Genomic DNA, 13,605 nt, shown 5'->3' with positions numbered 1-13,605 from the left:
AATATAGACAGTACACACATATATTATAAGTTATAAGTTATTATAATAATATAGTTATTATTCTAAGTTTTTATTTTACATGCAATTAATAATTTGGCAGCCATTTATTTACATTTAAATTAATTTCTAATTCATGAGAAACAAAAAATCAAGCTGTTTTAAAACGGCAGACGTTTTAAAGTATTTGAGGTATGTAAAGATTACTTACGTGTACCACAGTTTGGAGCTCTGGGGGAGCCCGTTGATTATACCGTCTTTGGTGGATTTACTCAACAGAAACTCTTGGAGTTTCTGCTTGACCTCAGTGCTGGCCACCGCACCTGTCAGACCAGGAGACGCACAAACAAAAATTATGAGCATCTTGGGGTTGATTCAAATTATATTTAGATGATACAATAAAACTAAGACATTCCTGAGCGAGCCTGACTATCCTTCTGTGGTTAGCGTGATACAGTCAGAGTAAACAGAAAAACTGTTTCCAGAGTTTGGCTTCATTTCAAGGTCAGAGAAATGACTGTATCACTGCCACTCCCAGACACAGCAGGTTCGGCCTCAAACAATAGCATCTCTCCTACACATTCACCCACACGCTCCTCTCAAAAGCTCCAGTCATTGGCTAAACATTTTTGAGAGCCTTTAAACAAATGAAGGAATATCCCCCTCTTCTGGACAGCGGCAGTGGAGCACTCGTGAAGGCTGTTTAAACGACAAATTGAAGTTCTAATTTATTGATTTACGAGTAATCTGTATGACTTGTCAAAGGTGTTTAGAAAATTCATATTTCTAATTAAAAATCAAATGACATAAATAAGTAATTATGTCTGCTTACTGAAAAGGAAACTATAAAAACTACATTTATTCTAATATTTCATTTTTAATGCGGATATCATTTTACTTATCTTAACTATATGTAATAATTAAGCACAAATTCCTACATTTTTTTTAATCTGTAATAATATATTTACTTCTTCCTTCTCTCTCTCTCTCTCTATAATATACACTAATACACTAATTTGTTTATAGAAAATATTTAAGCATATTGCTGTATATATAGAAAATGATAAAATTGTTTAAAAAAATATTAATTATTACTATTTATTATATTCATTTGAATGATTTCCTTTTTATGGATTTTAATAAAATTAAAAGATAAAAATTAAGAGTATTCACTGATATTTTTCAGAGTTACCCAACAAATTTTTATTAAAATGAATATATATATATATATATATATATATATATATATATATATATATATATATATACTAACTTAATTATCTATTGTACTTTATACAGTTTGCCAGATCAGATCTAGCTGACTAGGCTACACCACACTTTTTGTTTGTGTGTTTTTTGGTGTTCTTCTAAATGTTGTTTTTTGTAACGTTCATCCTTTGTTGTTTTACACTTTTTTTAAGTGCAAAGAGGCAGACGTCATATAAATGTGTCATTTGACTGATGACATTTGGATGGTATTAGGTACAGACAGGTTGTGGGGTGTTTGAGTGTTGTGTGGGTGAGCGTGATGATGAGCTCTTACTCTCTCTGCTCTTCTCTCTGTTGCGGAGGACCAGGACTTGTTGTTCACGCCGGTGTCTCTCCAGTTCTCTCTCCTGACTCTGGAGCTCTAGTTTCCTCTCTTTCTCCAGTTGCTCCTGTTGTTGCTTCATAGCAAGTAGCTCCTGCTGCAACTGAGAGACATACGTGTATTATTCATCTGGTTGGACTGTATGACTGTGCTTCTTTCTGTGTTGCGTCAGCTCAGTATATCAACAGAGTTGTGTTGGTACCTTCAAATGCTCCTGTATCTGAGCCTGATGTTGGCGAACCAGGTTCTCGTGCTGCTTCTGGAACTCACTAATGAGTAACTGTTTCTGAATCTGCTGCTGTTTCTGAATGAGGAGCAGCTCTTGTTGAAGCTGTCTTTCCCACACAGTGGGATCTGAAGCAGAGCTCTGCATCCTAATGTCTGTACGGAGGTCCAATGGGGAACCTGGATCAAGAGCCAGTGGAACCTCTGGCTTAATGTCCACTAAGAAAAAACAAGTGAGAACAAAAGGATTTAGTACAAAGGTCTATGTATATCAATATCAATATATATATATATATATATATATATATATATATATATATATATATATATATATATATATATATATATATATATATATATATATATATATAATTCAGCAATATTTGAATTATCAGGTACATGCATAACAACTTCATTTGTCATATTACCGAATATCTCTTGTCATGAAGTTGAAATTGTTCGTTTTTGAAAACTTGTGTCTATCAAATCAAAGTCAAGTGGTGCAACCAACAAAGTCATGTGGTAAAAGCAACTTGCATAAAAAACAGGATATTATGTCACATACACAGGACCCTGGAGACCCTCATGATAAGGTCAATATCAGAAAATTGGGCAAATGTTTATTGACAAGCTAAGATCATGTTTAAAACTCCACGTTTTCACTACTTCAAAATATAATGGCATTCATTAATTCATGAATAATTCTAAATTAAAAAAAAGGAAAAAACCTTTAACCTAAGTTATTCACTCACTTGTAATATGCAAAATAATTGTTATTTTATTTAATTGTTTTACTTTACAGTTACACCACATGACATCTGATTGCTCATAATTGTTCATCAGACATAAAAAATGCAATGCAAGAGTTTCTAACAATGTTGTTTTTGTGTCATTATCACTAGAGTTTTGTGTTGTTTTTATTGATTTGAAATACTTCATGGTTACTGCTGTAGTTATAGCTTGCTGTGAGCAGGTCTTAAGCTGGATCTTCCAACAAGCTAGAAAAAATTGCCCTCAATTCCCTCCACAGCTGAACACCTCCTCCATCAAATGTTTTTAAATATGGCCCCGTATGAGCTCCTCTGATATAGTAGGCAGAGCTACAGTAAAAACAACTCAGTTGTATGTCTACACGAGAATCCCAGCCAGCATTCTGAAGGTTATTACTAGCCATGGTTTGGTCCGGTGTGTTCTACTGACCTCTCTGGTCAGTATAAAGACTGCAGTGCTGCAGTTTGTCTTTTAAAAAGTTTTGATGTTTGTGTTCCTGCCTCTTATTCCCCAACCATCCTCCCTCCTTAGAGCCATCATCACACCTTCACCATTATGGAAAATTGCTGCTGTAGTCTTCAAGCTGTGCCTCATTACAAGTAATACACCGGGTACAAAAAGCAGAGGGCATCCCCAAGGCCCCAAGGACTATATATATCCGTGAGACAGTGAAGATCAATAGCAAGCCTGGAGGACAGTCCCTCGGAAAGCAGATAAGAGGAGACACTCATCATAAGAGACTGTGACTCTTCTGCATGACGAAAAGCAATTACGAAGACACAGGGTTTAGAAAGTGTATATGTACAGAAAGATCTACGAGTGTGGAGAAGAAAGACAAAGACCTTTACAGAACAGCTGGTCAGGAAATACTTATGGTCCAGTGAATTTCGGATTGAGGGAAAGCACACAGTGGTTGTTACACAATTGGGGATGATGTAACGTCAGGAAGTCCCAAACCGAAATCAAGTCACTTTAAAGTTAACTGAGTAAGTAAGTGTCTGGAAACATGATTAAGTCAAATGGTTTTTCATCTTAAGATGATGGATTAGTAGGCACATTTTTAATGAGTGCTTTAGTACATAGCTTTAATGGCTGGTAAACAGAATCAATAATTGAGAATATTGATTACTTCATGGTTTCAGGTACAGTAATGTAATTTCTTAGAAAGGTTTTTGTTGCTCCATTATCGCTCTATTTCTTATGTTGAGTATGAATTTTTTTTTTTTTACATTTTTCTTCCAAGCTGAAAGTCAATGGGGTCTGAAGTTGCTGTTTCGGATCCTACTATTTATTTAGATAGATAGATAGATAGATAGATAGATAGATAGATAGATAGATAGATAGATAGATAGATAGATAGATAGATAGATAGATAGATAGTCTTGCACAGGATGCAAGAGACTAGATTCATTAGCTATGTAACTTTAATCCTCAGAAAGCTTGTTATTGGCATAATGCACCACCACCTGTTCCATGCGCTCACACACACACACACTCACAGAGAGACACGCACACAGAGGCAAAGCCTTTAAACCATGAATTCTATCCATGAACCAGTGTCTCTTAAGCCTACAATACTCCACAATGAGTTGCCATAGCAAGGCACTTACTGTGACACACGCAGCAATTCACACATTAATGGTAAAGCATTTGTGCGCTTGTTTGGCTGAACATAATGTTCTCCGCCATCATCAAAAATGTCTGCATGCGCAACCGCTGATTATAAATAGCAACATAAAAGCAAGTGGTGCAATCTTAGACTATGACAAAACCCACACCCAATCCACCACCCAAACTGGCTGCCATGGCAACGCTGGCGACATCATAATGACTCCTCTTCCTGCAGATATTGAGCTGCGCTGTGTGGTGTCTCCTCCCCGAGAGCACCCATGGATATTATATCATCCCTTATATAAGACAGAAACATACACACACACAAGCTCTCCCTCTCTCTGCCGACACCGATACACAGCAGCTATGCCTGTCAGCTCCACTTGAGGCCCAACTTCTGGGTGTTTAGCAAAAATTCACCTTGGTTTGTTGTCGTGACGGCACTTCTAGGAAGAGAGCCGACTTTGAAGCGACAGAAGCGGCTCTCTCCAGCGAGCCAAACAGATGACCCTAAGCATCCCGGAATGATGGGGGGAATATTAATTCTGACTTGAGAGAGCTCTTTACAAAGAGCAGCCTGTGTTCTTACAGCACTCATGGAGTCAGCCAATGAGCTTCAACAATGAGTCACAGGCATTGGGCTCGCTGCCCTAATGGAGCTAAAAATAGCCTCAGAAACACCTGCTGGCTTGGAGCGCTCGCCACGGTGATATCTCATTTATCTTATGTTTCCCTGCTTGCCCTCCCCACTACCGTCATTAAAAAGATACACTTTGATCCGACCATCCAGCCGAGCTCTCGGCAAAGAAACCTCAGGTCAACCTACTCACGCCTCCCAACTCAACTGGTAGCAGGCGGTTGGAAGATTAAGAATGACCAGGTTAGACCAAAATGGCCTTCTGGATAACACAACTTAACCTTGTTCCAGACAGCGTGACATCATCGTGACACACTGTTGGGATGAGAAGCACAGACGTCACCAAAGGTCAAAAGGCTTCTTCCTAATGTTAATGATTGCTTTTCAATTCCTTTTCAGAGTTCTTAACACTTCCATTAGCAAGAACTTTAAATAAATATTCGGGGGAAACTTCCAAAATGATGAGATAAATTCATTAATGCTTTTTTAGATTTGGCATTTAATACAATCCAATAATTGTCTTTAAATATGCATTGAAAAAACGCACAAAACAACCAGTCACAGTCTGTGTTTGATTCGGTGCAAAGAATCAGCTCATCTAAATCGTTCATTCGTGAATCAGACTACACTGGTTGTGCTGAATTTATTTGATTTACTAAAGGTTCCACGTCCACAGAATTATTTGTTCAGGACTTTTAGAATGCGGTCTGCATATGGAGGTAAGAGTTCAATGATCATGTCACATCCTCTCTACGGATATCTGATTTATGTTTTAATCTTCATATGATTAATTCAGTCAGCATAGATGTATCCTTTGCTGCTTATGATATCCCACAATCAAAAATTGTGGAAAAATGTGAAAAATGTATATTGTTGTAATTAATACAATATAATTCACTACAAAGAACCAACTAATAAGAATCATTAATTTTCAAAGCAGACTACATTGGTTGCCCTGATTCACCAGTTTTTGCTTCACTAGTCAGGAGTTATTCGATGATGAATCGGACTGCATTGCTTGCTCTAAATGTTTTTGATTCACTAAAAAGAACTAACTCATAAGAGACATTATTTATCGAATCAGACTACATAGGTTGTCCTGAAAGTTTTTGATTTACTATTCAGTGTTGCCAAGTCTGCAGTTTTCCCGTAGAATTGGGCTACTTCAACTATCTCGATCCATCTTAATGCTATTGGGCTATTTTGGGGCTAGTTCTGAGTAGAATTTGGATGGGTTTTGTTTTGAAAACCTGGCAACCCTGACAACAATTCACTTCATTTGGAAAAATGACTGCACTGTTCACAAAGTTTTATAATATAGTATTCATTAGTGGTGTTGCACTTTGCACGCATGAAACTTGTGTGCCTGTGTTTTAGCACCGTATTCACGTATTCATTTACCAATAGCACCAAACGTCAACCAAATCCATCATTCAATAAGGCCGATATTGCTTCAGTCCACTTAGCTTTGATAAATATAGTCGACTGAATGAATCAACAGGTAGGATGCTGTAGAACCACAATGACATTCAAGCATTTCGTCAGTCTCACCACTCTATTTTAATTACGTTAACAAGCCACTTGTTGAGACTACAGTGGGACGTGGGCCATTTTTGCATCACCTGACATCAGCACTAAATCAATGTTATGAGACAAAAAACACTCGCACTTCGTGTTTTGGCCTCGAGCCTTTGCAAGAACATTATGTGTAATGAAGACAAGAAGAGCTGTTGATGTATTAACGCCAGTTGAGCTGAAAAGAGAATCGCAAACAGCAGTAACTGGGCTAAATATAACTGCTTTTCTGAGCACACTCTTAATATAGGGAATGTGTGAAAGACTGTCAAACGTGTGGAGCCATCTGGTAATTTTAACTCGGGCAAAAATAAGAGCACCCTGTCAAATTTACATAAGCTATTGCACTGCCCACCCCCACCCGTAACCCCCCACCACCACTACAAACATTTCAAGCACCTTATAGCTTTCAAGAACTGTGTTTAGTTGTGGTTTTACTTACAATTTCTCGACTGAACGGTATGACATGAGATGAGAATGGCGGTGCAGATGTGGCACTGAATCAGTAAACACAAGTTCGAAGACCCAAAGCACCCGGTTTTATTTTTAGCAGGAAGGGATGACAAGCATCCTGCCCCGCGTCCAAACGCTTCCATTTCCCCACAGGGATATGGTGACTCATCTGCTGTACTACATTTCCCACAATCCCTTGAGCGATGCATTTCTCATAGACTGATGTTTCTCATTACTGTTGATTACTGAGATGATCAAAGCCTTGAGTTTGTAGTGCTGCATACAGCCATAAAAGCAAACCTCCCACACACCATTAAGTGAAAAAGGTACTAAATTAGACTCTTAATTAAGCGTCTATGCATACATGACAGTCTATATTGGGAGAAATGTCTCACACAATGATGTGCTACCTTTTAATTTGAAATGAAAATTTTCTTCAGTATAAATAGGCTTGATAGAGTCAGCGCGAAGTGGAATAGTTAAATTAAATTATACAGATCATGACTTTTTTAATATTATGTATAAAAAAGAGCATAAATATTCTCATATTTTAGTATGCTTCAGATGCTGCATATGTTAACCTTTCCTGCAGTGAGGCTGCCGGTACATCGTTTATATACGGAGTACAGATAACAAGCTGCAAAATAATCAGGTGCCCTATAAATTAGCCTCCGGCACAGTTAAATTGAATTCTATTTTTTAACTTCTGTTGTCAATAGCAGTTTTTTTTTTGTATTTGGATGAGATACGGTGTGTTTCTTAGCAAAAACAGTGATGCTTTTTTGGCTGCATACGCTGCGGTGACTGAGTGCTCATTACGGCTGATGTTATTCTGGGCTGCAGGCGTGTCTAAAGCAGGAAACGCTGCTGTATTTTTAAGTAGAAGCTTATTCCTCACAGCAAAAACAGGACAGGGGGAATCCAGATCATCCCTTTCAGCAAAAAAATATGTTTTCGGGTTTATTTTTGGAAGCATTATTAAATACAGGGGGGAAAATGCCCTAAAAAATTGCAAGTAAAGCAAACATATTGGACTTAATGTTCCTGAAATATATATGCACACACACATGAAATAATTTAAATGCTTAAAATTTAAATACAATATGCATACATGAATGCTGAATCTCTTTCATAATGATTTAGTAAACCTATCCGAATTATTTATTGGTATAATCTAAATCTTGAAAATGCACGTAAAAACTGTTTTTTTCCATTCAACGAAAAGTGTAATCACAGCCCTGACATTAAACATTCCACTCGTTATGATGAATAATACATTCATATTATCAGCCCAACAAAAGGTTCAATTTTCAGTTTTATAGTTCTCCATAGACCGCATGATCACATTATTTGCTCATCACTGTCATTAGCATAATCCAAAACTCATTAAAAAGCCTGGAGCCACATTGTGAAAGGCTACAGATAAAAACAACAAGATGACGCATGAACAATCATTTCTTTTATTCAGAAATATATTAAAAACTGCACTAATCAATTAATTGCCCCTAATTATCACCTACATTAAGGGACTGCTTGCTTGGTGAGCATAAAATTGCAAGTGCATTAGACTAGATCTCTTTACGAGTTCCTTACACTTGAGACACTTTATATTTGGTTTTCGCTGAAGCACACACGTCAAATAAACCAGAACAAATCCTAGTACTACAAGACATTTCACGCCAAACAGATGAAGACTTTCATCCATTCATTCAAAATATTTTGTTCATTCAACAGAATATTTAGCCTTCTAACATTTGCCTTTCTCTGAATTGTCAGAATGATTATTACAGTTGTACGAAGACTAGCTTCAATGCTTTAAAATTGACAGCGAGAGCAAATTAGCATTACAATAAACATCTTCCGACAGCAGCATCGCTCCCATAGATTTCTGCCTCGACTCTGATCACGCATTTTCAAGCGTTGCTTTGAACCAAAGAGCTGATTCCTTGAGCTTGTTTAGTGTTACAGATTAAATCCCTAAGTCGGCACTCTTAAGGAACACTTAACTTGACCTGTTTGCCTCAGCCACCACAACAAATTTACCGTGGTTCGTTTTTTTGATCGCACAATGAGAAGATCGCAGTCGAACTACTCCAGATACTGAAAATTTGCAGCAGTGCTGTTTGCATTGAAGCGGAAAGACAAAAACAAGAAACGGACATTTTTAAGAAGCAGACCCCTTGACATCAACAACAACAGATGTAGAACCTCGCTGCATATCACATGACTGTGACAAACTCTCCGTTAATAACTGTTCCACTGTACGGTTATATTAAGAGTTTGTGGAGATGGTATGATAGCAAAGCACCATGGCGGCTAATCTTAGCACTCTAATGCTATAAGCTGAAAATAACATACTAAGAATAGCTGACCCACAGAGCGAGCAACAGGCCTGCTTGCCTCGCTCGGGTGGCTGTTGTTTAACCGCATACTTCTTTATAATGCCGTGCATGCCTGTACGGGGCTTTCACTGGACAGATGAGAATTAATTGAATGGCTTGGTATCAGGCGGAGGAGTTTAGGGCGAGGAACGGGGCGCCCTACTGCCCTGGTTGATCGGACTTAGTCCCCTAACAGGTTGCTCCGCTGAGCCTTATCGAAGACGACAGCTCAGTCTTTCTCTTGTCTTTGTGCACTGTACTCGTACAAATGAGGGTTAGAACTATATTTAGATCGACAGGATTGCGCGCGCTGATTTGCGAGTTGAAAAAATGCAGCGTACTTTCAGTTATGTTGCAACGATGCTGAAATCTAAGCAGACCATCTCCTACGGTTCAGCGGTGATAAGTGCAAAGAGAGAAAAAATTTAGAGATGAAGCAATGTCCTCCACCCTTCTTTCAGGAACTGAAATAACTCAATCTGTCTTGTTATATATATATATATATATATATATATATATATATATATATATTTATATGCACTTCCTTCCCCCACATTTACCCCAACTTTCATATCATAGATTTCCCAGAACAACACGTTTTGTAACGATCAGAGTTTGCGCAAGCTGGCAGCGACCACAAGTCAGAAACAACAGCAAAGAGCAAAAATGAGTCACGCTCAAAATTTAGACAATAAAGCTAACACATCCTCGCTCAGTGATGTCAGACCCAAGCTCTCGGCAAACAGTGTCAGGTCAAAAATAGAACGGGTTGATTGTCTTTGGCGAACACGAAATGTAACGCGGCGTATTTCTCAGGAAGTTTCCTCTCTCCTGAATTAAAGGCTAAAGTCGCATAACATCCTGTACGCGTTCTGTTTTCATCCCCATTATAACCTACGCTTTCTGACGTCTGACAGGATAATTACACGTACCTTGAGCCGCCCCTTTGTTAGTTTAGTGGTTTAAGGTTAAACCCGCTAATAGTCATCCACAGAACGATGCTCTCCCGAAAGTTTCTCCTCAGAGACAGCGTAATAACAACGCGAACGCAACCTAACAGCGCTTCGAATCTTGCAGCCCTGAAGGATAAAACTCACAAGTTCAAGCCCCTTCTTATCACAAGACGAAAGACTGACAGAGATCTTACAAAAAGAGTCACCTGAGTTGTTGACGTTGTGCATGTCAGCGTCGTGAGGGGTCAGAGGCAGCCGGTGTTTCCCGATGCCGTCTGCGGAGAAACAGGAGTCGGCCTCGTAAATGGTCTGGAGCATTAGTACTTCAGTTAGCAGCACATCGTCTGCCAGCCCTGCTCTTCCTGTATTGCTGTCAGCTTGTCCCCTCCTCTTCTCTCGGTCTCTCTCTCTGTGTGTGTCTCTCTCTCTCTCTCTCGCTCTCTCTCTCTCTCTAGAGACCAGGAACATTCGCCCCTGCCTCCTCCTCCTCGTCCTCCTCCTCCTCCTCCTCCTCTTAAGCGACACCCGAAGAGTGACAGAGCTCTCCCTCACTAACACTAAAAAGCTTCACTCCTCCTCTGCTCTGCTCATCTCTCCGATTCTTCTCCAGTCGACACCTAAGTGGCTCCGAGAATCAGCAGGAGAGTCTCTCACACTCTCTACACTCTGCCTTCCTCTTGTCCCGACAAAACTGCTTGTTATTTTCTCCCCGATGTGTCAGATTCACTGTTTTCGGTCCTCCCTCCCTCTCGAACAGGTTTTTTTTGTCCTCCACGGTGGCTCGGAGTTGTATTCAGCTCCTGTTTCTGTCTCTCTCTCTCTCTCTCTCTCTCTCTCTCTGTTTCTGCTTTTCCATCAAGTTGCTTGCTGCAGAGAGGAGGAGGCTGATTTGCATGTGAATCAACAAGAGCATGGCCCACAGGTGACAGAAATAGAACAATGGCCGGCTCGGGCTATAAATAGGTCAGGCGCGGTGCGGGGATTGGAGCAGCATTGATGCGTTTAAAAATACCACACCAAACACAGCTGTGGCCCTCATCTACAGCCAGAAGGCATGTCTCTGTGTCTATCGCTCTTTCGGTTTAGTATGCTGTCTATCTTTATCTCTTCTTTCATTTTCTTTCTCACTCCATCTCTCTTCCATTATCATGCCTCTGGCCTCCATAAAAAGACACACTACCAGTTTTTCTGGAGATATAAATATTACCTTCCTGCATTTTGCTTGACACGTTGCTGCTCTGAGCTCCGCCGCTGACACTCTCGCAGGGTTTATGTGCTCAGCATGCGGAGTGAAATGAAACATTTTGCATTTATATCTTGCATTTAAAACGCAATGAATGGCATTATGTTGATTCAAATATGAATGCAGGTTGGATAAGGCAGTGCATACGCACAATGTTACAAAATGGCAAAAAAATAATATGCATTGGAATTAGATTATTAAAAATTTTATTGCCTTAACTTAACCTTAAACTTATAGGTTATTCTGTCCTGGACCCCTTGCCACCTATTTCTGAAAATTAAAATTTAAGGGTATATTTTCATGCATAAAATATGTGAAAATGTATTTATACAATAAAAAAAAAAAAAAAAAAAAAATATATATATATATATATATATATATATATATATATATAAATTCATATAAAATAATAGCATTTTTAAATAAATAATTTAATTGTACTTCTTTTATATTCCTTTATATTAAAAACAAAGTAATACAGTAGTATTTTTCTTTAGTATTTTCCAGTATATTTCTTTAATTTCTTTATTTTTAGCATGATAGGTTTTACAGCCATTAAAAATATATTTTGCACAATCCTTCTCTCAAATTTTTATATTCAATATTAAAATTAAATCGTGTAAATAATTTAATTTAATCATTTAATTGCATATTCTTTTATACTGCTTTCATATTAAAAACATAGTAATACAGTAGTATTTTTTTATTATGTCCAATATATTTCTTTAATTTCCTTATTTTTAGCATGATAGTATTACGGTCATTAAAAATATATTTTGTACAATCCTTCTCTCAGATTTTTAACACTCCTGCCAAAGCAGAACCTATGAAGCCCTTCAACACGGTAAGGAAAAAATAATAATTGGATTTTAATGCTTTTACTTTCTCTGGCAAAATTGTTGCTCCCCCAAGAAACCCTGCATTCTCTCACAAGATATTGTGATGGAAATAATATGAGGTGGGAGAAAAAAAATTACATTTCAATGCATTTAAGAAGTTTCAACTGAACACAATGTTACTTGGGGAAATGCAAGACTTTTGAATGAGAATGAAAAAGTTCTGCAAAACAAACTCGAAAGCATTGAAATATAATTTTTCCACCCATCTCATATATTTTCCATCACCGCGTCCCCTCAGGGCCTCGAAGAAACCTTTTGACTTCCACAGAGAACTTTTATTTTTAACAGTGTACTGCATGTCATATTTCATTGCTAAAATGTTCTATAGAAATTCAGCTTTGCCGAGTACAGTTCTCAGGAGAACACATTCTTGTAAGCACTAACGCGGTCCAAGCTGAACTTGTTTAGTTTGCGTTTGTGTGTGTGGTCATTTGTAGACCAGGCAGGTTGTATATCGAGGTCAGTGTTGCTCTTCAGGAGGGATTTCCCAGCTGGCCAAGTGTGTTTAAGATGAATTAGTAGCTCACAGCACTCAGGGGGAGCCATCTGTGTGATGGTCAAACTTTATTTAAAACTCTCACTTTAGTCTCTTGTGTTGTCACACTGCACTAAACACTGATCCATGTTTTCTTCATGAATTTTTTGGGTAACAACAATTAAGCTTTTAAAATGGGGTGACTGACTGCACTACCTCAAGTATAATGGCTTTGTAGGATGAGCTTAAGGGGAGTTTAAAACAAACATGCTTGTTGAGGGTTACTAATAGTAGTAAACGGCAAGAGCTTAAGTGCTAGTAACTAAGTAACCATGGAATAAGCCTGCATACATAGAGCATACATATAGCCTATACTGTACAGAAGTCTGTCGTCTTTATATCTTAATATCTAAGAGCACTACTAAATTAACCTAAGATGAAATTTTTGACATGCTAAGTCTAGATAAGATAAAAAGTTAATATTCCAAAAAGTCAATACTAAGCATAATAAGTAAAAAAAAATGCTTTAGTAAACTTTAAATCATAATAAATCATGATTATGAGATAAAGAGTCAAATGTATAATTTAAGTCAAACTCTCTCGCTCTGATCAATCATAATTATGAGATAATAATACACAACATTTTAAATCATAATAAATCATGATTGTAAAATAAAAAGTCAACTGTGGTGTATTAGATTATAAAAAGATAAAATGTCAAAATTACGAGAACATGAACTATAAGAAGACATTATTATGCCATAGAAGTCTACTCCATTTAAGGTTTTTTTTAT

At 37.8% G+C, this 13,605-nt stretch overlaps 1 protein-coding gene across 3 annotated transcripts in view; it reads right to left on the bottom strand.

Moving 5' to 3' along the window:
- Positions 1-13,605, bottom strand: part of hdac9b (histone deacetylase 9b) — a 47,242-nt gene that overhangs the window by 15,312 nt on the left and 18,325 nt on the right. Inside the window, exons 1-4 of one of the 3 annotated variants that reach the window (XM_043261079.1) lie at positions 10,401-11,000; positions 1,791-2,032; positions 1,541-1,691; positions 209-329 (exon numbers count right to left, since the gene is read on the bottom strand). In XM_043261079.1, the coding sequence (XP_043117014.1) occupies positions 209-329; positions 1,541-1,691; positions 1,791-2,032; positions 10,401-10,662 (776 nt within the window). In that variant the 5' untranslated portion in view covers positions 10,663-11,000. Of the gene's footprint in view, positions 1-208; positions 330-1,540; positions 1,692-1,790; positions 2,033-10,400; positions 11,001-13,605 lie in introns of those variants that run through there. The other 2 variants (XM_043261080.1, XM_043261081.1) reach the window with 2 other exon arrangements.

The sequence above is a fragment of the Puntigrus tetrazona genome, chromosome 16, assembly GCF_018831695.1.
Source record: "Puntigrus tetrazona isolate hp1 chromosome 16, ASM1883169v1, whole genome shotgun sequence".
Classification (NCBI taxonomy): Eukaryota; Metazoa; Chordata; class Actinopteri; order Cypriniformes; family Cyprinidae; genus Puntigrus; species Puntigrus tetrazona.
The sequence above is the reverse complement of the archived record's forward strand: the minus strand, read 5'-3'. Positions and strand labels throughout refer to the sequence as shown.